Below are 24,208 nucleotides of genomic sequence, written 5' to 3'. Positions count from 1 at the left end.
AGTGGACATGATACCCTGAATTCCTTTCTTTTTTATTATTTCTCGGACTTTTGAGTTGTTTCTTGGGCTCGCCCTATTTACCCCGTGAAACCCATCTTGGAGAGTTCTAGCCTCCGGAATTTTAATCTGCACCTACGGGCTTCTTGTTCACCCCCTTCTTTTCCTTTTCTAGATTTTTGGGGGGCATTTGGATTACTTTTTGCGTCGTGTTTCCTCGATGCTTTGCGCCGCCGCATTCGGAGCATCCGCCTAAACCCGCAACAGCACTTCTCAACTGCAGTTCAGAGATCAGATCCCAACAAAGTTTTCCTGCGGACGATCGTGAAGAAAATTGTTTGCCTAGCTTTGCAAACCCACGGACTGGATCTATATTTCGGAAAACTCTAAATGCTGTGACGCCCCCCTCCCCCCTCGCCTCCTTCCCTGGTGTCTCGACCCATCCGATGATCTGCAGAGAACGTTAAGTGCTCTGTCTCCTCAAGTACGATACCCAAGCCATAGGAACCCCAGTGTCGGTTTCAGTCCCGCACTAACGCATTTATATAGCGTTTGGACACCCGTGTCACTCTGCCAATTGAGCCTATTGATTGAATCCTATTTCATTGGAACCGCAAACGACGAAACCCGCCAAACACCCTGGGAAACCAAAACGCCCGGAGACAACAAGAAGCAAACGGAGCCAAATCCTTCCCCGGAGAGACAGATCGGACTGCATAGCCCAAGATGCCTCCAGACGGCTCATCCTTCACAGCCCTAAACCTGCCATCTGATTTCGCCCTTCCCCAATGTATGGAATACTTCACCCTCACAGCCGGACCTAACACGGATCTATGGCGCAAGCCCCCCAACGGCGACACCTCCACCGCCCCAATCGTCTTTACCTCCCTCCGGCACCCCTTCGTCGTCGCCGAAGTCACCGTCAGCGCAGACTGGGAAAAGGAATGGGACCAAGGCGGCCTGGTAATCTTCGCCGGGGCCGCGCCGCAGGCCTTTGCCTCGGACGCGCCAGCGCTCCCAGCCGGCCGCCGGCCCGGTGCCCACCCGCCCTGCAAATGGGTGAAAGCCGGTATGGAGTTCTCCTGCGGCACCGTGAACGCATCGTCTGTCAGCGCGACCGCCGACGGCGCCGACTGGTGCCTCTCGCCGCTAGTGACGACGGCCGGCGCTGCCGTGCACTCGCTGCGCATCAAGCTTGAGCGCATCGGCCACGCCCTCTGGATCTGGTACCAGGTACCCTCGGCTTCGCCGTACGCCATGACTCCCGGCGCCGTCGGCAGCACATGGAAAAAGCTGCGCGAGGTCACCTGGTTCTTCTACGGCGTCGAGGACAAGTTCGTGCACGTCGGCGTGTATGCCAGCCGGCCGACCAGTCTGGGCCGCGGCGAGACAATGTGGGATGCCATGCATGGAATGCCGCTGGAAGGCGCATCTGCGGCTGGCCCGACGGATGGGTTGCTTGTTGAGTTTGAAGATCTGGAGATTTTCTAGGCTACGAGCGCACTCTTGAAGAGTTCTCTTCTTTCTTTCTTCCTCTCTTTTTTTTGATCTTCATGTGAACTATTTGGTCTTCTTTTTTGGGGATGTGGTTGTTGTTGGAAAGGGAGAAGAGGGAGGGGATTCGAGTATGGGGAGTGCTAAAGGCGCTCTCCTGGTTTGTTTTCAGCAGCCTTTACCCCCTTCCCCTCTGGTCTATATGCTTTTCGTTTCCTTGTCTGTCGACATCTTGATACCTTGATATTTTTTTTGCCCCTGCATTTGAGCAAGCGAGTCGTGTGGCATGGTTGGAGTCGACTGTTGCCTTTATTTTGCCTTTCCCCCCCTCCTCCTCCCCCTGGATTCATGTTTATGTGATGAAACTTCATTTCGCTTTAGTGCATCCCACATTTGACTCCGTGTTTCGTGTGAGACGTGGGGGCTTTTTCCGTATCTGGTTCCGACAGTGCACCTTTTATTAGGCCTACGCCTGTATCTCATTACTTGGGTGTTCCTCCGTAGAGTATGGTCAATTGGGGGCAAAGGGGGGGAGGGTGCACTACATATGGTGTGTAGTGATACTTCTCGTTATATATTTTGGATATGCCCTACATCGCCTTGCACACCCCCAGCAGAACAGAATGATCCGTTCAAGTCCTGACCTAGACCAAATAACCCCTATAGGAACGAGCACATATACTACAATTCACGTCACGTCATCTAACAACATCTCCCTCATCGCTACCCCCAAAGGCAGTCCGCATATCATGCCCGGGCCAGACCACCTGAGCTTTGTGGCTTTGTGAGGAATCCGCGCGGCACTCTGACCCACCCTGACTTGAAAAGACCCAACACCCGTCAAGTCCGACAGAGAACCCTCTGCCCCAGGACCAGCCATACACCACACTCTCAGTCAAGACACACAGAACATCAGACACACGGTGGACTATAGTTCCCTCTACACAGCCGAACCCCAGTAAGGGCACCAGTCCCCCTCCCAAATGTAGCGCGCCTAGAGTGCATTCGTTGATGTCATGTGGATGACTCAGCCGGACCCGGCGGCAGGGCGCTTCCCCGAGGTCCCGGAGCTAGTGCGAGTTTTTGCGTTGGGGGAGGGTTGCCGGGGAGAGAGAGAGGGAGATTCGAGCTCGACGCAGCGCAACCGCCAACAGCCAGGTGCTGGGGTTCGGTAGGTCAATCGACGCAGCGAGAGATGGAGAATCCGCTGGCGAGGCATTGAGGGTCAATGGCGCGGATCCGTTGCGTAGGCGGTTGAGGAAAGTTGGCCTATCCTCGACGCTGGCAAGGGCCTGGCACATCGAAGAACATGGAGCACTCGTCGGATCGCAATGACTAGGCTCTCCTTTCCCCCGGACAGGAGAGGTGGAAGCTTGGTGACAGCTGACCAGGGACTAGAGAGGGTGTGACGTGATTTATGGAGTTTACGGATTCCTATGCGCAGAGCGGTCCCTTCCCTTGTTCTCCTACGCGGCCTCCCCCGTGGGGAAAGCGAGGGAGCGAGAGGGAGGAATTGGAGGTTCGAGACAAAAGAGAGTCGTAGATAGCCAAAAGAAAAACACAATCAAAAGTAACGAAAACACTCCAGAAAACCGGTTTCACACACGGGATTAGGAAGAGAGAGGAAGAGAAGAAGAAAAAAGGGGAGGAGAAATTTGGTGGTGATACACAGCCTCTCGAGAGAGAACTCTCAACACACAGAGTTTTGGTTTGGCTCTTTGGAAGTTGGGATGGGGTGGGCCATATAAAGACTCTATATGTACATAAAGAAAAAGGTGTTGTAGATGACGCTGAAAAGTAGTACATGGTAATACATCACGACCAAATACCCTCCCCGGCGGACAAAGGAAAGTAGAAAAGAAAAGTCTATCCGAAGGTTTTCTTTTTGCTTCCGCTTTGATCCTCAAAACGGGCCTCCGATTTCAAACGCTTAAACGTACTTGCACATCATGGCAACCATCAGGTCGAACAGACCCATGGCCTCGACGAAGGCGAAACCCAGAATGGCGTAGGAGAAGAGCTGGCCACGCAGAGCAGGGTTGCGGGAAACGCTCATGAGCAGAGCGGCGAAGACGAGACCGATACCGATACCGGCACCACCGAGACCGATGGCGGCGGAACCCATACCCAGGTTCTTGGAGACCTCGACCATGGCGGTGGCGACCTCAGAGGAGTACTGGCGGCGAGCGGCGGTCTGGAAAGCCTGGCGGGCGTTGGCCTGGAGGAGGGTGGGAGAGGCACGCTTGGGGGCGGCGAAGGTGGCGACGGGGGCCTTCTGGGAGGTGAAGGTGCGCTTGGTGGCAGCGTTGAGCTGGAAGCGGGCAGCGGGGCGGGCGACCTTGGAGGTCTGGGCCATGGTGGAAGCCAGGCGCTGGGCGAAGACACGGGAGGCCATTGTGATGGGTGATAGGAGGATGTTGGTGGTTGTGGGTGTGAAAGAGAGGAGTTTTGAGGAGTGGAAAGGGAACTTTTCAGGGAGAAAAAGCTGGGAAACTACGGAAGAAGGCCTGCCCAGGACATAAATACTCTACGGCACAATTTTCGCCCGTCCGCCTCCCAGTCGAGGCTAGTGCGCGTGTGAAAAGCCCTACTTTCCTGTGCTGGCCGTACGGGAACGGTACCGGGGCCATGCTGGAGCGTATGATGGGTATTTGGGGCCCTGCGAAATGCGCTGAACGGCGTCATGACCATGACACTGCATGATACAGGCTGGTACGAGGCGTACGAGGAGGACGACCAGTATGAGACGTACGGGAAGCTTACGGGGGAGTACGGGCGTACCAGGGAAGGAGGAGTCCGCCGTCCGCCATACATACTCTATATTGTGTCGACAAGACTCGAACGCAGGTATCAGCGGGTCCGAGGAATGCGGGTTTCGTTTCATTGTTTTTCACTTCCGGCCTGTTCAGACCGCGGTATTGAATTTCATTACTTTCGGATACCGTCCCTCCCCCCCCCCTGTGATATCTCTCTCGTGTGCTGGTCTCTTCCACAGAGAGGACAGGCGATAGAGAGGCTGGTCGGGTTCGTTCGGGTGCTGGCCGCTGCTGTGATCCTGACGCGGATCCACCAGGGCCGATTTTCCCTGATTGATTTTCCCCTAAGACAACCTTTTTTTGATATCATTGGCATGGATGATTGCGACCTATAACATGGGATACTTGATCCTTTTCCCCCTGCATACGAAGTCCCGAGGACAGACTATATGTAGTCTCACCCTCTGGACGTGCGGATGGATACGTCTCTGGCCGCAAGACAAGCTCCCAGTCAAAAATTTTCGATCCCTCCCTGCAGTGGATCATCAGCGCGGTTCCAATTGAGTGGGTCGATCCACCCGATCCACCGGCACTAGTATTCCTGTCCACCAATCATAGTCCAGTCGGGCCTCACGAACCCAGAAAGTGTTTCTGGATGTCTTCCCGGCGTCGCCCAAACCGGGCCGAGTCGGATTCCAGATCCACCAACTACAGAGTCACTGGGTCACCAACCCGCCCGAAACACCCACTTGGTCGGCTGAAAGGAGGGTCCCGGTGGATTCGCTGGCTCCCCTTTCCTCGGGAACACACTTCACCGAGTGGTCTCTTTTCGTCTCCTTTCGTCGCCAGGTAAGTTTGACTGGGACCGGATCCGGCACCCGATTGATAGTTCTCATCTCTCTGCGTCCCTCCCTTTCCCCCTATACAATGTATTGGTCGACCTGTATCTTACTTTGTTTTTTTTCTTCGATGGTTTGTTTCATCCCTCGGCCTCGGTTCGGGTCATAACCTTGAGGTGATTCCCCCCTGCCCCTTAGGCCACGCTTATGCACTCATAGTGCATGAACCTGCAATCGGGGGGGGGGGATCCCCGATAGCCTTTATAATTTCCCTCAAAACGCTGCGAGCCACAGGTACAAATAATAAAAGACCCGAAGAATGCTGTAGTAGATAACGACACCCGTAAAATAACGAGAAACGAAAAAAAAGAAATGGAAAAAAAAGGAAAAATTACGGGTTCGTGTCCTCGCTTCCCTCGGCCTCCACCAGACTGGATTCCCGACCCGCCAGAACCCGACTATCACCCCCAGCCAAACCTGGGCCCCTTCCGGTTCCCCCCAACCTGGTGACCGCCGGGACAAAATGCGGTCTTATCGAACGAGCTCGACGAGACGATTCACATCACACCAAACAAACCATGTCGGAGCCCACGAGTGAGTAGGCGCAGGCCAGCGCAGTGCTCCGAAAGGGGTCCGGAGGCTCTGCGCCATTCCGTAGGAAAATTTGCGCCGGCTGCAGCTTCGGCTGATCGCAGGAGCTTGGCGGGACCCACATAAGCTCGATCGCAGGGTTAAGCCGGGACCGTTGGCGAACAGGCCCTCCCCTGCTGGCACGGTAGACAGGCAGGAAGGGCAACGACGGGTGGTGTCCGGTGTTGACGAGAGACGACCAAAGGGGGGAATAAAAGTGTTGGGGCTGCTGGTGACTTTATATAGGGTCGATTCCACGTCTGGATGGGGAGCGGCTTGGAAACAAGACGCATTCGTATCGAAACCCCGTCCTGAACTGTGTCGGGCGTTCTCGGGTCACGGTAATACACAATACCAGACGACTCATCAAAGCATCATCGACCCGCCGTGAGGTCATGCGAGAAGGGATTGGCTTGGCGCCAGCTGGCATCCGCTCTACTCACCAGGACTGCAGTACTCGAGGTGCTCGAGGTACCAGAGTCCTAATATAGAGGAGACTATTCATATGCTAGACTACGAGAGCACGAAATCTCGTACAGGAGATACCTGCCATGGCCATACTGTCTGGGATTGATGCAGCGCGGGCCTCACACAGTCAGCCTCGTCCCCCCCCCGACTACGGAGCTTCGGCTTCACCTGTCTCGAGGGTGACGACCGGAATCCACTCGATGGGGCTGGTGGACCTTAGACTCCGTACAAGACGCCCCATCTTCAGGATACAGGGGGATGTATCAGCTGCGGCGTCAGGTACAGAGTACATACATATTCGGAGCCGTGAAATTCAGCAGACACGCGGTCTTTGGAAAGGATTCTTGCCGTAACTTTCCAACTCTGACCCAGCTTACGCAGAGCGCAAGAGAGAGAAAGCGGCTGTTTCTTTGGAAACCACTGAGCCAGTCTTTTCAAAACGTACACAGTAAACACGTATTCAAACCACCCTGGGTTATTTGTGTACGGGCGTATGGAGTCCTCTGTTGCGGAATGGGAGCTCTCGTGCTTTTTCCGATGCCGCAGACGAATCATGGCCGGCGTGGGCTTCCACGAGGGCCCGAAGGTGCCGAGTCGATCCCAGGTATGCGAGGCACGCAAACCGGCAGGACATTATTCATGCACGGCAGGTCAGAATAGGGATGGGCATGTACCGCAAGTACAAGGGACAGGTGCAGGCTGCATACTTGGGAGCGAGGACTAATAACCAATTTTCTTGGCATTTGCCGTTCTCCAAACATCAGTGGTAATGGAGGTATGGAGTAATGGATCGTTAGTTATGGCCATGCAGACGGCACCTTGATCAATACGCGCTCAGGAAATGGGGGCCCCATTTGTGTCCGGGGGCATCTGCCCTGCCGTGCCCTACTCTTCACCACCAAAGCCACAATGGGGGCGTTTGTCTGTCCATCCCCAGCACCAATTCGTCGAGAACGACCGTGCAGTAGTGCCACTTTCAATCTGGAGATGAGCTTCCCCAGATCTTGTTCCTTGATGAGAGATCCACTTGTTTGCTAGTCTCAACAGGCATAGCGTGCTTTGAGTTCATTCTGGCTCAGTGCCTGACTCTCCCCATCTGGATTGGGTGAAAGCAGCTTGGCCAACCGAAGCGAGTAGTCTTCGCCCGTGGGCCTTGTTTCACGGCGAAGAGGGGTCTCTCTTGTAGATGATAAGAGTAGTTGAGGAGTTTTTTTAGCTGTATAGACAAATACCATGGGCGGCTTTCGTCCTGAATGAATACCATGGACATTGGGAGTCTTTTTCCCCCCTGCAATTCAAGAACGGAGCTGGCATGTAGCCCCTTTGTGGTCTCACTGACGTGTGAGTTCTTTGACCCTCATTTCGCTCTCATTCCTTCGGTCCTCAATAGCTCCTGTACCAAGTCGAATTGTTGGTACAGCTCCTCTTTTAGCTTTTAACATGGCATCTTCCAACGTCTGTTTCTCTGCGGAGCAGTAGAATGGTGCTTGTACAAATAACGGCCTTCACTCTCTACTCTTGTTTTCTTCAATACGGAATGATAGCATGGTGTTGTGGACTTGGCATAAGAGTGAATGGGGGAAGAGGATTCTGGAAATCAGACATACTGACATCGTGCTCCGAAAAAGGAAATGGGACCGGTATACCGTGGAAACGAGTCATTTGTATTGGGCAAGATTAGAATCTAGAAGTGAGGCGTGAGTTATCCTCGATCTCTTTCTCTATGGACGCTTTTCAAGGCTTGCACTAGATTAGCAAGTTATCAAGTCCTATAAGCTTCTCACAGGGTTGTCATCTCGAACGACTTGCGACACAGATAGGTTCTTCCTTGATATGAGAAAAGCTATTTCTGAAGCCACTTCTCTCAGTAACGTTCCCATCTGTTTCTCAAACTTCCCGCCAACCTTGATCTCGATCTCGATTCAAATTCGGAATTAGCAGTTCGCACAGAACAACCCAAATACCACACCAGCAAAGCCTCTTGAGCAAAATGGAAATCCCCTGCAGGACGGATCAGACAATGACCCAATGGCTCACACAGGAGATCGAGATTACGCGTGCAGCGGTCCAGAGTTTACATTCAACAGTGCCTGCCATGCTCCATAGTATTGGCCAGGTTACAGTCCACGAGATCCGTCCGTACCTCCGCGGCGTGGCGGATCTGAAACGGCGAATCGACTGCATCCGTGCTCGATTCACCCAGCATGACCCAGTGGGATGCCTTCTCATCAAGAAGAGGCTCCAGGCGCTGGAAAACGAGTCGAACCAGATGGCTGAGTATTACATCAAGCTCATGCGGCACATCGGAGACTGGCTTCGCGAGCTTCAACCAGAACTGGACGGACAATCTGAAAGGGTTAAAGCCATCCTGAATGATCCAATTCTCAACAACCCGACAGTCTCCGTCAATGATTTTCCCTATTCATTCGCAGTACAAGACTGCGATGCAACCAGATCCGCCGGATGGCCCCGTGGACCAAGTCAAACAGTAGGCTGGAATGAGAATGAGTGGCCAAAGACAATTGACCCTCGTCTTTTGGAGTCAAGTTGTCAGGTTGAAAGCGAAACTGCAAAATTGGAATGAGAGATCAAATCTCTATGTTACGGACTTCGTTTTCATCGTGTGTCGAGATGCCGAGTCTGAGGATGGGGTAACAGGTCCTTCTTGGCAATGCAATCGACAGCTTGGTTCTCCGATTTACGGAATAAGGATGTCCAGTAGGCGCAAAAGAACATGAACTGGAGTTAATGGAGACAAATAAGGAGTCCGATGCTGTTACAAAGGTGGAGAGTCCATGGAAATACATTCAAGTTGCAGAGCTGCCTTTGATGAACATGCTCATGTGTCCAATCTCCAAGTTCGAGACCCTCGTAGTACCGAACCTATGTGATAAATCTATCCGTAGACGGTAATATAGGAGAGTTTACAGGTTGTATGACCTTGAAGAGCCACTCTCATGGTAGCTATTCAATCAGGGGGAAGCCGAAGCAAGAGATGTAAAGCCGAAGCTCGCATCATATGAGGTACTTGAGATATCAGCTTTGTTGAAACAGCTCGACTTCTGTTTGGATCCTGGAGATCTATATGAGGGAAATCTGAACCCTTTTCAAATGCCGGAGAAGCGGCGCTGGTGATCAGCAAGAGAAGAATTTTAATACTTCATAATGGGGAGACGGTCGTGTCATCAAGGAACGGTCGCGATCTCGGAGAAAACTGATAAGACCATTATCTGCATGCCAGGAGCCGGGCATCCAAAAAGGCCGAAAGAAACCAGGTCAACCAGAAAAGGTCAACCATAAAAATAAAAAGAAATCTATCTCAGCAGAAAGAACTCGTCTGCTTGTTTTGTTACTTGATCAAAGGCGGTTGAAAGCGATATGGTTATTGCCTTCCTGCGCGTCATCCTTGCCGACATTTCTCTCACTCTTGAAGAGCAGCCTGGTCCCAAACCGTCGTTTGTTTACATCTACTCACTGCATGTATTCCTAGCCCCATCTATCAGATTCTATCTTTGATCTTATCATTATTGCTTTCTTTTGTTTACCACCCACTTCCAACCACATCGAGGCTTCCACCTTCCCCTGTCCTAGCTGTGTGAGTATACGAGTTCAAAGTTCTCCTTTTTGATTTCTTTTGTTGACAATGATACCTAAAACTGATTGATGTTCTCAGGCAACAACCGAGCCTATTAAGTCGATCGAACCGACGCCTACGTATTGTTGTCTACCTACTCTACGTGCCTAATCGTGCCCATATCCGGTGAGAAGCATAGATTCATGATGCTATACAAATACTCGCTGACACAGCCGATATCAAGCCCATCATGAGCACACCTCCTCCCTCTCAAGGATCTCCCTTTTCGGACAGAATGACTCCTCGCAAATCCTATGTGGGCGAGCGTAGCAATGTTCCGGACGCCGAGCTTCGGGATGTTATGCGTCGCAATGACCCAAACGAAAAACGCACCTACCCAGCGGTCTTTTATACCTCGGGACATTCCAGCATGCGTGTTAGACCTCCCTATTGGCGCGTTGCATTGGAGTCTGACTACCAAGCTGTTCGGTATCTGTCTGATGAACTACTCGACGAGCTGATCGAGCACTGGCGTGGCTACATGAATGGGCGAGACCTTCCGACATCCTACCGAGAGGAGCAAAAGAATTGGCTGCAATGGTGCAGGTTTGAACGTGAAAAATACATGCAGAATGGTGTTCCCTATCCTGAAGGCTATGCGGTTTTGGGGCCAGTAAAGGAGCCCATGGCGCCCATCTCCGAGTCTGTCGCATCTACGCTGGCACCCGAGGGCATGGGCGATGAGAATACCTTTGCTGCATTCTCTTCACCTTTTCGTGGAATATCTTCTCTCTCTACTCCTGACCGTGGAGCTTCTACCCCTGTTCATGGGGTCTCCACCCCTGTCCGAATATTCTCCTCTCCTGTTCCCAAGTTTGAGCTTAGCCCCCTACCTTCATCGACCGCTGAAGCCGCTGAAGCCGCACTAAACGAGATATTTGGTACCCCGACTCCCAGCCGCCACGTTTCTATGCCTGTCCATACGACTCCATTGGCTCCTCCCCCCCGTCCGAACCCTGTCAAGACCCCTAAGAGTTACAATGGGTTAAACGTCTCAGCCCCGATGACTTTCCTGATGGACGTTCACTCTCAGATGGATCAGGCCGCGAAAAGACTCACAGAAATCGGTCTCCTCGGCGACTCGCTCAAGGAAGCCGCTGATCACCTTCTTCAACTGATATTGCCTGATAGCACTGTGAAATCTCCCTCTCCGGTCGCTCGTCGATCTCGTCTGTCGAATCCCCGTACTCGTTCTTGCTTTGAGGATGAGGATGACGGGCCAGGAAAACTTAACATCCGCCGGGTTCGCCGTCGTATCTAGAATCAGATGGGAATTGGTTATGGAGAGTTGTGGAGTCAGACGCTCAACATGTGTATCTAGAATTACGGGAAAAATCTTTCAACTATGCAGCAAGGAATCAAATCCGAACAAATGGAATGAGAATAGTTCATTTAATCGAGTAGGCATGTCGTGAAAGGAATATGATAAAAAATAAACCCTGACAGATATCACGGTTTATATACAACAAAAATATAATAACACCTCCCTTCTTTACATAGTGAACTGGGGTCAGAGATGCTTGCTGGCTGCGAACCAGGAACGCCTCTAGGCGCTGCAGAAGAAAAAGAGAGAATACCTAGGATAGTAATAGAAGAGAAAGGGTATCTGAGTTGCTATGGACAGCAGGGTAGTCTTATGTATCACATCTTTCTATCATTCCCTTAGTTCCCACCCGAAGCCACTTGCCCTCTATAATACCAAATGCACTCGCATCTTATGATAGCTATTTTTGTAATTATCTTAGGATGGAGTACTCTAGAAATATAGATTCAACGTTGCCAGCGCGTGTTTAAAATATCCCAAATGATGCTACAGAGCTTGCCAGCAGCCTACTATAGGCGCTGAGCCTACACCCAGGCGCGTTTTTCGGTGCCCTGGATGTAATATTATAGGGCATAAGATTAACCAGTGTCCAAGTAGTTAGGTTGAATCAAATATCTATAATTGTGGTGGAAAAAGGGTTCTTCAAAAATATGTACGTTGTGGGGTGCGCCACTCGCGAGTGAGATAACGGTAATAATTTCCCGCCGCTAAGCGCCTCGCGCCCTCCGGATGACATGGAAATTTCGAGAAATTTCTGAAAATTTAATCGCAATACTACTTATTTGATTCTCGTCAACCCAATTCACGATTGTGCTTCATTTTTGACCCCAAACAAATATTCACGTTCTGATTTTCTTCGGCCTGTGTGTCTGCGATCCTTCAACGCGATGGGAAGCGCCAATCAAATTTCTGATCCTCCATTCATTCTTCGCACCCATCAACCAGGAGATATAGGGTGGATCATCCACAGACATGGTCTACTTTATTACAAGGAGTTTGGCTGGGATGAACGCTTTGAAGCGCTAGTTGCCGGCATCGCTGCGGACTTCATCAATCAATATGACCCCGACTTAGAACGTTGCTGGGTTGCAGAAAAGGCGGGCGAATTTCTCGGATGTGTCATGATTGTGAAGCACTCATCGAAAGAATCTACAGCCAAGCTCCGCTTGTTGTTAGTGGAGCCAAGCGCTCGTGGCCTCGGTGTCGGCCGTGCTTTGGTGCAGCAATGCGAGGCCTTCGCCAGGGAGGCCGGCTACAAGCGAATCGAGCTATGGACGAATAAAATATTGACCTCAGCTCGTCGACTCTACACCTCTGAGGGGTACAAGTGCATTAGCGAAGAAGAACATTCCACTTTTGGAATCAAATCAACTGGAGAGACTTGGGTACGCGAGTTATGAAAGTGGAAGGTGAAAATGAAATTAAACGCGTTAGATTCAAGGAACTACCAAAATACGAAGCTTCAATTCTCATCCAAGACCCATTAATTCAGACTGATCGTATAAGGCGAAACAGTAAACCAGGCATCTGAGCCTGTGAAAGGCTCTGTGCCAGCTCCGATAGTCTGTAGATAGTAAGAATCGGGTACATTTTGATTATCGATGAGATACTTGAAGAAGTCGTGAATATCCCCGGAATAGTAGGCTATTGTCTCGCTTGCCACAAAGCTGAAAACTTTCCAGCCGTCGTTTGTTCCGTTATACAAGTTCCAAACAATACCACTGATTGTGACTGACGCAATCGAACCTGCACTATAACCAATAGGCTGTGCCCCTCCATAGGAAGCCAGCCAAATCATGATTTCATAGTCATGGGATGCGGTGGTGGAAGCCTGGGATGACAGAAATGCATCATACGAAACATCTCCAACAATGTTATTGCCAGAATAACTAAGGATTGTCAGCCCGAGGTTGAACCAAGCAAGAAAGCTCCATTTACCTCCATCCCCAGGTGGATTTCAGACTGGAGATTGCGCTCAACTGTGTTGCATCAATATCTAGAACTGCATTTGCATAGCTCTTAACATATGCGTCGCCCCCTTCCCAGGTCCAAGCTGTCTGCCAGGAGATTGAGTCTTGACCCTCGTAATTCAGATAAGTGCACTGAGACCCAGTAGAGGCATAATCTTCTCCCCAGAGATTATTGTACAAAATGAAACTGGTAGTCTGGATGATTAGATTCTTCTCGCAGATATACGATATGATTTCTCTAGGAGCAAGGTCAGAACTGTTTGCAGGATCATCGTTAGAACGACTTGGTGTAAGCGCAGCTTGAGAGAGAGACGACGTGAGTGCGAAAATGAGGATACAAATCCTAGTGCAAAATATACCAGTCAGTTTGAAGTCAATCATGTTTACGCTTAGGTCGGAGAAGATTTGAACCGTATCGTGGAATAAAACACCGCTGATCATCGGGGGTGGGCCTGGATTGTCTTTTAATGCTGTAAAAATAGAAACGTAAAAATTTCCGAAGATTATTGTTCTGTTCAGGGTACAAAACGGGTAATACCAACAGCGGTTCTGCCAAGGATCCCATTAGCCTCCACTGCCACCCATGTTGGATTCATGCGAATATAAATAGAAGGACCGAATAGATTCTCATAATTTTTGATCTTGACTCATGTTCTATGGAGAAATGAAACCGAATCATGGACCAAGGGGAAGTGGAACGTAAAATGTGCATTGTTTCAAGATGAAAAAGAGGCAAGGTTGTCTACCCAGGACATGGGAGGCCCCAGGGGGCCTGGGGATTGCGACCCACTCAACATAAGCATATGGCCGCGATCTGGCCCCCAGGCTTTTGAACAGCTCTCCGAACTTTTCCAATATGTATTATTAGCCAGAGCCGTGGTGAATAATATCGTGAGTTGATGCCCCCGAGGTCCATTTCTTAGACATCCTTACCAACTTCGCCGGGGAGTGAGATCAGGTCCTCTGTCGGGATTAGGGTGAGACTGATTACTCTGCTAGATGGAAGATCAAGAGGGCGCTTGGAACTACCGATCCTGTCGAGACGAGTTCAAATCGCTCAAAATAACTACCAGAAATAAAGGTACTTGAGGATGCAACTAAGTTGGGGCTATCACCTGAGTTGACATCACTCCCTCATGGCCAGTGATACCATCCATGAATGCAGACCACTGAAGGGATCTCCTATTGGCCTTTTGGCTATGATGGGGGTTGTGTTAAAGTAAAGCTTCATATGCGTCGTTTGCTAGGGTGGAAATCGAAAGAAGTCACTGTCAGAAATACAAGTGAGCTATGGCAAGGTTTAACTTCAAAATTATTATGATGGCAAGTCTTATTCAAAGCTTGTCAATGTAATTCACGAAGCTGCAACAGCAATGGAGGAAAATTGTGTCAAACTCGTTAACATACCGACTTGAACAAACTCTTCAACCTCCTCGCTTTCGTCATCTATCGACCTATCGTTCTCATACTACAGAAGCTTATTTTCGTCAAGATAAGCCAGATCCAGGGCCTCTCATCCTGATTTCTGGACCTTTTTCTCGCCCGCTGAAATTCCCTTGAGACCCCAATCATGTGAATGCTACTTCCAGGTCATAATAACTTGATGCAAACATTCAGCTTTCCTATAGAGTGCCCGAGCCGGAGACGACGGCATTTCTATGTGGTGATATGGTCGGCAGTGAACTAGGGCATTAAACATGCACACGATCTCTTTAATCATTTTCAAGTCTTATCTTCTTGTTGAAACAGCTGCACTCTCTCATCTTATGTAGCTGCCTCGCTATTTGGCATGTTAAGCTTTTGCTGCGCGATCTTTTGGCGGGGAATATCATGGGATCTAGTTTTCTTGGCGGCTGGGGGCCATCCGATGTGGAGGACCCTGGGGAATCCGATGTGGATGAACCTGGGTAATCCGATCTCACTACGAATGAGTCCACGGATAATCCGACCACTAATTTCCCCGCATACTCCACGTTTTCCCCAGATCCCAGGGATATTCCGAAATATTGCGGAGACGTCGATTCCTGATCCTGCAATTTGTTTCCCGCGCTTTCGGTTCACTTTATGTAGCTAACCCAATATTGGAAATTCCTGGGCGCCACCTGTCTAATCTACACTCTGGAACTGCCGGTCCTCCCACAACTCAAACATCGGCTACGATTACTTCCATATCGGGGAAGCCGTTTACTCAATCTCGCTTAGAATTTTCAGTAATTAGGAAAAGGAAGCTTGTCCCATTTCAATGGCTCATAGAGAGTCCGCTGCTATAAAAGAGTGAAGATGCTGCGAGGTTGCGTAACATAGTTAACAAGCCAAGGGCGAGACTGGGACGGCCTTCTCGACGTGATTTTGCGTCTGTCATAGTCTTTGCTTCATAATTACAACGATTCAGAGCTCCACACAATGTTGATGCATGGAGTATGGCTTTTTGCATCTTTGGTGGCGGCAGCATCAGAATGGCCCGTCCAGTCCTTTAAGAGTTCATCGGTTCAGCCACCAGTGATGAACGTGACAAAGAATGGAAAAACAGAGCCAGGCTTCATCTTTCTCACTATTACAGACGTCCTCAGGGACCAAGGTTTCCCTGCCATATACACTGATGACGGTGAACTGGTGTGGCACGGCGAATCGGGTCATACATCTGGATTCCAACCGCAAACTCTCCATGGCAATCCTGTATTGACATTTTGGGAGCGGTGTGATCAGCACCCTAGGATTCGGATACGGGTCCATTCATATCCTAAACCAGGAGTACAGTGAAATATACAAAGTCTCGCTGCCAGATGGAAAATACAATTTTAAAACTGCTTTGGAGTCACAATTCCCGTCCTATATTGACCTCCATGAAGATTTAATCACTGACCGAGGCTCAATCCTCGTCACGGCATTCAATGCGACCCAAGCAGATCTCCGAAGCGTGGGTGGGCCTCAAGACGGCTGGATTCATGATAGCCTATTCTATGAAATTGACATCAAGAGCAACGATGTACTTTTTTATTGGAGTGCGCTGGATAATCTTGCCATAACGAATTCGGCCACCCCTCTTGATGGCTCGGGTCACAACCAAAGTGATCCGTGGGACTTTGCACATCTCAATTCTGTAATGAGATTCGGGGATGAGTATATTGTATCGTTGCATGGATTCTGCAGTGTCTATGCCATCGATTCCACTGGCAAGATTAAATGGACCCTCAATGTATGTCTGTGGCAATGATTGCCATTGTCGAGCACATGAATGCTAGAATACTAACCTAGGCCGTGATAGGGACAAACGGGTGGCGATTTCAAGCTCGCGCTCGGCACAACATTCTGCTTCCAGCATGATGTAAGGATCGAGTCGCAGATCAACAATACAGTAACCCTTCACATGCATAACAACGATAATGCACCCTTCTCAAAAGGAACGGCTGCCACCACCGGACTCCTCCTTGACCTAGATCTGGACACGAAGACTGTCTCTCTCAATCGGCGACTATGGGATGCAGACCATATGGTCTATGCCGTGTCACAGGGAAGCTATCAAGATCTCGCGAATGAACACGTCCTCCTGGGCCATGGTGCAATCCCTCAACTCGAAGAGTACGACGAAGCAGGGCGCGTGGTCATGCGCGCACGATTTGGCTATGACAACCTTATGATGTCCTATCGTGCATTACGTGCAGCTTGGAAAGGCTGGCCGACCACAATCCCGAGTGCGTACGCATGTGCTGCGCAGACAGCAACGGGGACGGCGCAGGTGCGGGTGTATGCAAGCTGGAATGGAGCGACCGATGTAAAGTCCTGGGAAGTCCACATGGGCAGCAAGAAGAACAATTTGCATCGAGTGGCTGCTGCACTACATAATGGGTTTGAGACGGAGATCCGAATCGTATCAGAAGGGACTTATGTAATGGTTAAAGCCCTTGGATCGAACACTGCGCAATCTCAGGTGGTTAAGGTTCAAGCAAGCTGCTAGTAAATTGGTTATGGAAATCTCACTCATAACTAACGTTTATATTACGTATATTTTCGGTGTACATACACTCTGCATACTCCGTATCATTATCATATTGAACTATGACAGCTGATTATTCGTGCTGTGTGTGTGAATCGTAGTTTTCTTTGATGAATAGTGTTTTTCGTATCGAACGAGACTCCAAGACAAGGATCGGTTGCCCGGGGAGCTGCGCGTGGAGCCATGTTTGCGAGCAGTGGATCATTAGACTTCTTTGCAGATGAAGCACAGACTGGGTGCGAGTCAGGCTGATATTCAGCTCTCCGCCCGCCGTATATAATAGAAACGCGGTGTATAGCCGAATGCCCTCTTTCCTTGTCGACTTTCCCTCGGCGGTTTCGCTCAAAATGCCTTCGAAAGGGCCTTCCGTTTCATCCGTTGACTCCAACCGCAAATATAAATGAGTTCTTTCTGAATTGACATCAGAACTCCAAGTGCAGTTTTCGCAACTTGTTCCGTAATCCGTCATTCGCAGGTACTGCAACAGGAACATCAAAAGCCCTGAATGAGTCATAGCGAGGAAGAGTTTTCTTTGCACAACACTTTTGCGCTAAATGCCATTGTTACCGTGCCTTGATAATGGTAATCATAGCGTCCGCTGGTCAGCTCGAGCAGCCTAGGTGTTGTTCCCCGCGATTGGTGGAGTCATCGCACGATTGATGCGTTGTCGCATGATCCAAACAAACATCTGGGCTGATGCATGATCACCGTGTGGGTCATTCAGGTATAAGTCGACTTCCGGGGATCGAGTACGGAGTTCCGCCACATCCTTTCTCCAGACCAACATGATTTTCAATGGGCTTTTTTTTTAACATATTCTTCAGGCTAATTGTGTCCCAATGCACATATACTTCGGTGGTCACATGACCTTTCCATCGCCATGCTTTTTCGCCTGATCACTACAGATGCCTAGGGGTCATCATAAATAAAGATTCTGGGTAGCAATTCGGGCCCAATCGCTTCGGTATGAACTTGAAACACTTCTTACGGAACAATTAGGGAATTGCGCCCGTATGTCATATGCCTAGCTATGGGTGCCTTGGTTCCATGGATTCGGGCCCCATTGGAGCAGGCCAGGAACCTTGGGCGGCTCCAGCTTGGATGGGTTGTCGACCTTTTGCAAGATTTTTCGGCTTGGCTGTTTGTTGTGGTTCTTCTGGTTTGGGGCTTGCGCCTCTTCATCCCGCCGGATTGAGTTTAAGCTCGTTCTCTTTTCTTGCGCAAAGCCATCGATCAACTCTCGTGCCGTGCGGATGGCATCATGGTCGCCCGGATATCCTCAGGTGATGCTCAAAAGTGAGTCAAGCAGTTGACAGGTGGAGAGGACAGCCTTTGGGCCGCGAATCCCTATTGGCGCCAGGGTTATCAGCACTGGATGGTCTCGCTTGGTCGTGACTGGTTGCCCGAGGCCGTCGACGGGGCCTGCGCAACTAGCGCCAATGCGTCTCCACCCGAATTTTTTTCTCTCGGAAAGCTCTCGCGGGGCCATGATGATGCAGGAGGTTCGCGATCCGTCGTGCGACACGACTTATCAAGAAAGCAGAATGCTCCTGGCAGGGACAAGTGCCACAGAGCGATCCCGGTGGTCGCACACCCCTATTTCTGTCGTGGGGAGGAATGTCGGAGTTGCTCGCATCCTTTGGTCTTTTGTCAGTCCCAAAGCCTAAATGCGAGGATCAGCCATGCATCACAGCAACTCACAGACCATCGCAAAGGACCTCGGCGGACCAGCTTCACCGCATGTTGGCCAGTGGAGTCCGAACGGGAGGGCCCAAAACGCCAACGGCCATTGGGCCTCTACGGCCCATCGCCAGGCAAAAAACGGGCAAGAGGGAGGATTGGCCTGAACTAGCCAAGGGCCCTTGAGACGTTTGGAGCATAGCACGAGCCGGTCACTGTGACAACTGGTCTCCACCGTCACTAGCGCACTAGTGCATCTGATGGTTGTAGACGCGAGAGCGAGAAAGAACCGAGCAAGAGCGACAGAGCTGGGTAGCTTGCGGTTATATGTGCCGTAGTAATCCGGAATGGAGCAATGGAGCAATGGAGTAATGGAGCAGAGTAAAATGGAGTCGACCGAGGGATTTGCTAGCGTTGAAGTGGACTGGGAGTGGTCGTATTGGCTGGTGGTGGGAGCGTTGCAAAGTCGTAGTACATGACGGTCCAGTTGGGCATCGGCAGATGTTTTTTTTATTGCTCGCTGTCGCTCTTTTCTTCTTTTTCTCTCCTCCTCACTTAATATCGATCATATCTCACCTCCAACTCCCCTACTCTCCACTACCAACTCCATCTCTCCCCCCCCGGCTCTGCGAGCAATTCTGCGTTTTGTGTACAGCTACCTTGTTGGATCCTGCGTTCATCTACTTTGCTGGTCAAATTGCGAATCCCGTGCTTTGTTACTCCTCTTTTCCCATTACCCTCATCCTTTGTAATTCACGACCTGTTACGATTTGACGAACCATATCTATGGCTACTGCGGCAATCCAGAATGGTAAGTGCAGAACCCTCGGCTGAGATGTCATTTTTCAGCGCCATGTTCTTTTACATAGGCGACCAATGCCGGACCAGCAAGATTCTAACACGATTTTTTTTTTCGTTTTCTATAGTCTCGGAGGAGACACTCCCTAAGGATCCTGTCTCGGTTGAGCCAGTGCAAACCACCCCCATCGTCCTAGACGAGAAGCCCACTGCCACCAGCGAGGAGGCCGAGCCCGAAGCCGAGCCCGAAACCCCTCTGACTGCGGCACAGAAGAAGAAGGCCAAAAAGAATAAGAAGAAGAAGGCCAAGAAGGAGAGTGTGGCATCGATCGCCGACAGCGAAAAGCCTGCCGAGTCTCAGCCCGCTGAAGAAAATTCCGAATCTACCCCAGAGCCCGAGGCCGCTTCTGAAAAGCCCGAAGAGAACGACTCCAAAGACGAGAAGTCAGAGACGGTTATCGAGCCCACAGCCGAATCCCCTGCTGTAGAGACGGAGCTCGAAGCTGCTCAGGACGAAAAGACAACGGAGACTATTGCGACGGAGACCGATGTGAAGGCGGAGGATAACCATATCGCCAACGAGACGTCCGAGTCGACCGAAATTCCCGAGAAAAATCCATCCGATGCCGCCGCCGAAGTTGAGCAACCTGCTGAGGCCACTGAGGTCCCCTCTGCGCCAGAGACCGAGACAGTTGAACTAGCTGAAACGGGCGACGAGCCGAAGGATTCCGATGTGACCGCGGAAGCTACAAAGGAGGCAACTGAAGAGACAAAGGTCGAAGAGCCCGCCGCCGAGTCTGCTCTTGCAAAGGAGCCAGAGCAGACAGCCCCCACTACCGAGGAGCCTGCTGAACCGGTCCTGGAGGATTCTACATCCTCCGGGTTTGTAAAGGAAGATGCCCCTGCGGAGGCCGCTTTGAGCGAGGAGAAATCCGAGCCAACATCAGTCGTAGCAGAAGAACCTACCCTTGAGCCTGCTACAGAAGCACCCTCAACTGAAGAAAAGTCTGAGGCTGCGCCTGCGGTTACCGAGGAATCTTCTCCCGAGCCCGCCGTCGAAGAGTCTAAGCCCTCTGAGGCCGCCCAGCAGACGGTGGCCGAAGAGGTTGTTCCTGAGTCTACCACCAGCGAGAAGACAGAAACAGCCCCGGAAACCGTCGAAGCCCCCGAGTCTACTACTGTCGATGCGGCTAAGCCAGAGGAGGCGATTGCGGAGGAAGCTCCTGCTGTAGAGACTATCGCCGAGGAGCCTAAGAATGAATCTGTTGTTGAGCAGACTTCAACTGAGGAAACTAAGGTTAAGTCTCAGGAAGAGCCTGCTGCCGAGGTGGAAGACGTTGAGGCTCCTAAGGAACTGGTTGAGGAAAAGCCCGCCGCTCAGGTTGAAGCCGAATCTCCTGCTACCGAACAGGTTTCAGAGCAGCCTACCTCCCAGGAGCCTGTAGCCGAGGAGACTGCCCCCCAGGAGACCACCGAGGAAATCTCCGAGCCCGCTAAGGAGGCGAGCGAATCCGTCTCCACTGAGGAGAAGGTCGAAGAGCATGTGGCTACTGAAGCTGTCATTTCCGAGGAGCCTGCTGCTGGAGTGCCGGTTGTTGAGCAGCCCGAGCAAGAGCCTGAAGCCAAGGAGGCCGCGCCCGTCCTTGAAACCACCGAACCTACTGCTACTACTGAAGATGCGGTGCCTAAGGCAGAGGAGACTGTTGTCGCAGAGTCTGCTCAGGAAGTGAGCCAAGATGAGTCTCTGGATGTTCCCCAAGCCGAGCAAGTTGACGAAGAATCAACCGCCGAGCCCGTCACTGAGGAGGTCGTCAAGAAGCCTGTCGAAGTCGCGGTCGAGGAGCCTATTTCCAACGAAAAGAGTGTCGAAGAACCCGAGAAGAAGAACGTCGCGGATCACACCGAAGAGAAGGAGCTCGAGGCTGCCCCTGTTGCTTCTGAGTCTATTCCCGCCGAGCAACCCATCAAAGTCGATGCTGATGAGCCCGCCACCGCTGAGAAGACTACCGAGGAGGCTGAGCAGGTCGTTGAGGCATCTACTGAGGAGAAGGTGACTGAGACCGAACCTGTTGCTATCGAGTCTACTGCTACGGATCCCTCTCCTGCGGTTGAGGAAACTCCTATTGCGGAATCCGAGGTCACGGCTGTTGAGAAGGAAGAGAATGCGGAGCCTGTCGCTGTTCCTGAGGCTGCTACCGAGGCCCCTATCACTATGGAGGACCCCGTTGAGGCTACTGTTGAGGAGACCAAGCCTGAAGAAGACGTTACTCCTGAGGCCGCCACTGTTGAGCAGCATGCCGAAGAGCCCTCCACCACCGCAGAGCCTGCTTCTGAAGTTCTGATTGCCGAGAAAGTGGAGGAGACTGCGCCTGCCCCCATTGAGGCCACTCCCGAGGAGCAGGCTCTTGCAGAACAACCTGCTGCTGAGATCTCCAAGGCCGATGAATCCGCTCAAGAGGAGACCCCTAAGGTCGAGGAACAACCAGCCGTAGAGGAATCTCTCAAGGAGGAAGCACCTGTCGCTGTCATTGCCGATGAACCCACTGCTCAGGAGGTATCCGAGCCTAAGATGGAGGAACTTGCTGAGGCTACCGCTCCTAAGGAAGAGGTTCAGGAAGATTCCACCCGCGAAGAGCCTGCGGTGACAGAGGCTGTTGCTGCTGAGCAGACTGGCCCTGCTGTTGAAAAATCTGCCCCGACCGAGGAGCATGCTGCTGAGGAAGTTATTGTCGAGACCACTGCTGATTCCACTGTCGCCCAGGAGAGTGAAGTTGTCGAGGCTACCCCAGAGCTCTCCGCAGAGGAACCTATTGAGGAGATCCCTGAAGAGACCACTCCTGTTGAGGCTACTCCTGTTGAGGAGGCTACTCCCATTGTTGAAGAGGCCGCCCCCGTTGTCGAAGAGGCTGCTCCCGTTGTCGAGGAGGCTGCTCCCGTTGTCGAGGAGGCTGCTCCCGTTGTCGAGGAGGCTGCTCCCGTTGTCGAGGAGGCTGCTCCCGTTGTCGAGGCTGCTTCCGTTGAAGAGACTTCCAAAGATATTGAGACTCCGGCGCCAGTGGAGGAGGCCGCTCCTGTTGTCGAAAAGGCCGCCCCTGTTGTCGAGGCCGCCCCTGTTGTCGAGGCCGCCCCTGTTGTCGAGGCTGCTCCTGAGGAGGCCGCTCCTATTGTCGAGGAGGCCGCCCCCGTTGTCGAAGAGGCTACTTCCGTTGTCGAGGAGGCCGCCCCTGTTGTCGAGGCTACTGCCGCTGCCGAGGAGTCTACTCCTGTTGCCGAGGAGTTTACTCCTGTTGTCGAGGAGGCCGCCCCTGTTGTCGAGGCTACTCCGGTTGTCGAGGAGGCCGCCCCCGTTGTCGAAGAGGCTACTCCCGTTGCCGAGGAGTCTACTCCTGTTGTCGAGGAGGCCGCTCCTATTGTCGAGGAGGCCGCCCCCGTTGTCGAAGAGGCTACATCCGTTGTCGAGGAGGCCGCCCCTGTTGTCGAGGCTACTCCGGTTGTCGAGGAGGCCGCCCCCGTTGTCGAAGAGGCTACTCCCGTTGCCGAGGAGTCTACTCCTGTTGTCGAGGAGGCCGCCCCTGTTGTCGAGGCTACTCCGGTTGTCGAGGAGGCCGCCCCCGTTGTCGGGGCTGGCCCCATTGAAGAGACTTCCGAAGATGTCGCGACTCCGGCACCAGTTGAGGAGCCGACTGCCTCTGTAGAAGAGCCTCAGCCTGCTGCTCAAATTGAAGAGCCGGCCGAGACTAATGAGGCGCCGGCTGCAGAAGAAGAGGATCCTGTTGTTAAGCAGGCTGTGGAAGAAGCTCCTGAAGCCTCTGCTCAGCCAGAGGAAAAGGCTGAGGAGGCCCCTCGGGATGCCGAGGATGAAGCTGCCAAGGACAGCGTTCTGACTCCCGGAATTCTCGCTGCCGGAGCGGCCGCTGCGGCCGCTGGTGTCGCTGCTGTCAGTGTGTCGTCTGGGTTACTACACGAGTCTGAGTCAACTCCGGCTCCTGCTGTGCACGACGGGCCTGCCGATGACAAGACCGAGAGCAAGGCACCTGTTGCGGAAACACAGCCCGAAGACTGTAAGCCGTTGCCATTCGCTCTTTCGCAAAACGCGTCCATGCCGTCCTTCGAAGCTGATCCAGTTCTCGCAGCGCTTGCAGGCGATCGTGAAGCCTTGCTCCGCAAGCTCAACCAGCCATCTACAGACCAATTGACCACTGCCGTGGTGGAGCAGACCGATGACAAGCGAGCCCGCGTAGAGACCGAGGCTGAGCCTACCCAAGAGTCTAGCCAGAAACCCGTTGAGACTTCGGCCGCTCAACTTAGTCCTGATCATGCCGCCGATAACTCAAATGAAGAAGAGGAGGCTCGTCCTGTGAGCCAGAACCGGTCAGTGACTGCTGTTTCTCTGAATAGTACACATGACAACTGGCTCAAGGCATTCCTGCGCACGGTCTTTGTGGGGTTCTTCGGTTCTATCTTTGCACCTTTCCGCCGTCGCGGTAAGAACGCGAAATAAGATTGTGCTGAACTACACCCTCATCGTTCCCTCGCTCCTTGATGCTGCACGTGGAGAGCGGGACGTATCTACATTACCGATTTCCCCATAGCACGGAGTGTCGCTTTCGCGGTTACTAACATG

At 51.9% G+C, this 24,208-nt stretch overlaps 9 protein-coding genes across 9 annotated transcripts; 5 read left to right on the top strand and 4 right to left on the bottom strand.

Moving 5' to 3' along the window:
* Nucleotides 1–723: 723 nt before the first annotated feature.
* Nucleotides 724–1,488, top strand: N7462_005063 (uncharacterized protein; the record flags this gene model as incomplete). Its single annotated transcript, XM_057076788.1, has 1 exon — nt 724–1,488. One exon carries the CDS (start codon nt 724–726, stop codon nt 1,486–1,488), a length of 765 nt encoding a protein of 254 aa, XP_056936293.1.
* Nucleotides 1,489–3,421: 1,933 nt separating this feature from the next.
* On the bottom strand, nt 3,422–3,886 carry N7462_005062 (ATP synthase subunit C family protein; the record flags this gene model as incomplete). The annotated part of the gene is made up of 1 exon (XM_057076787.1): nt 3,422–3,886. One exon carries the CDS (start codon nt 3,884–3,886, stop codon nt 3,422–3,424), a length of 465 nt encoding a protein of 154 aa, XP_056936292.1.
* Nucleotides 3,887–8,204: 4,318 nt separating this feature from the next.
* Nucleotides 8,205–8,768, top strand: N7462_005061 (uncharacterized protein; the record flags this gene model as incomplete). Its single annotated transcript, XM_057076786.1, has 1 exon — nt 8,205–8,768. One exon carries the CDS (start codon nt 8,205–8,207, stop codon nt 8,766–8,768), a length of 564 nt encoding a protein of 187 aa, XP_056936291.1.
* A 1,240-nt stretch (nt 8,769–10,008) lies between these two features.
* Nucleotides 10,009–11,079, top strand: N7462_005060 (uncharacterized protein; the record flags this gene model as incomplete). Its single annotated transcript, XM_057076785.1, has 1 exon — nt 10,009–11,079. One exon carries the CDS (start codon nt 10,009–10,011, stop codon nt 11,077–11,079), a length of 1,071 nt encoding a protein of 356 aa, XP_056936290.1.
* A 950-nt stretch (nt 11,080–12,029) lies between these two features.
* N7462_005059 (GNAT family N-acetyltransferase) lies at nt 12,030–12,542 on the top strand (the record flags this gene model as incomplete). The annotated part of the gene is made up of 1 exon (XM_057076784.1): nt 12,030–12,542. One exon carries the CDS (start codon nt 12,030–12,032, stop codon nt 12,540–12,542), a length of 513 nt encoding a protein of 170 aa, XP_056936289.1.
* Nucleotides 12,543–12,625: 83 nt separating this feature from the next.
* On the bottom strand, nt 12,626–13,493 carry N7462_005058 (concanavalin A-like lectin/glucanase; the record flags this gene model as incomplete). Its single annotated transcript, XM_057076783.1, has 2 exons — nt 12,626–13,031; nt 13,081–13,493. 2 exons carry the CDS (start codon nt 13,491–13,493, stop codon nt 12,626–12,628), a joined length of 819 nt encoding a protein of 272 aa, XP_056936288.1.
* A 2,022-nt stretch (nt 13,494–15,515) lies between these two features.
* N7462_005057 (arylsulfotransferase family protein) lies at nt 15,516–17,067 on the top strand (the record flags this gene model as incomplete). Its single annotated transcript, XM_057076782.1, is given in 3 exon segments — nt 15,516–15,808; nt 15,819–16,308; nt 16,378–17,067. The coding sequence occupies 3 exon segments, from the start codon at nt 15,516–15,518 to the stop codon at nt 17,065–17,067; spliced, it is 1,473 nt and encodes a 490-aa protein (XP_056936287.1).
* Nucleotides 17,068–20,091: 3,024 nt separating this feature from the next.
* N7462_005056 (uncharacterized protein) lies at nt 20,092–21,127 on the bottom strand (the record flags this gene model as incomplete). Its single annotated transcript, XM_057076781.1, has 2 exons — nt 20,092–20,834; nt 21,013–21,127. The coding sequence occupies 2 exons, from the start codon at nt 21,125–21,127 to the stop codon at nt 20,092–20,094; spliced, it is 858 nt and encodes a 285-aa protein (XP_056936286.1).
* A 237-nt stretch (nt 21,128–21,364) lies between these two features.
* On the bottom strand, nt 21,365–23,902 carry N7462_005055 (uncharacterized protein; the record flags this gene model as incomplete). The annotated part of the gene is made up of 2 exons (XM_057076780.1): nt 21,365–23,519; nt 23,619–23,902. The coding sequence occupies 2 exons, from the start codon at nt 23,900–23,902 to the stop codon at nt 21,365–21,367; spliced, it is 2,439 nt and encodes an 812-aa protein (XP_056936285.1).
* Between the last annotated feature and the right edge of the window lie 306 nt (nt 23,903–24,208).

Source organism: Penicillium macrosclerotiorum (genome assembly GCF_028827735.1).
Source record: "Penicillium macrosclerotiorum strain IBT 26536 chromosome Unknown utg000003l_segment0_segment0, whole genome shotgun sequence".
Taxonomy (NCBI): Eukaryota; Fungi; Ascomycota; class Eurotiomycetes; order Eurotiales; family Aspergillaceae; genus Penicillium; species Penicillium macrosclerotiorum.
The sequence above is the reverse complement of the archived record's forward strand: the minus strand, read 5'-3'. Positions and strand labels throughout refer to the sequence as shown.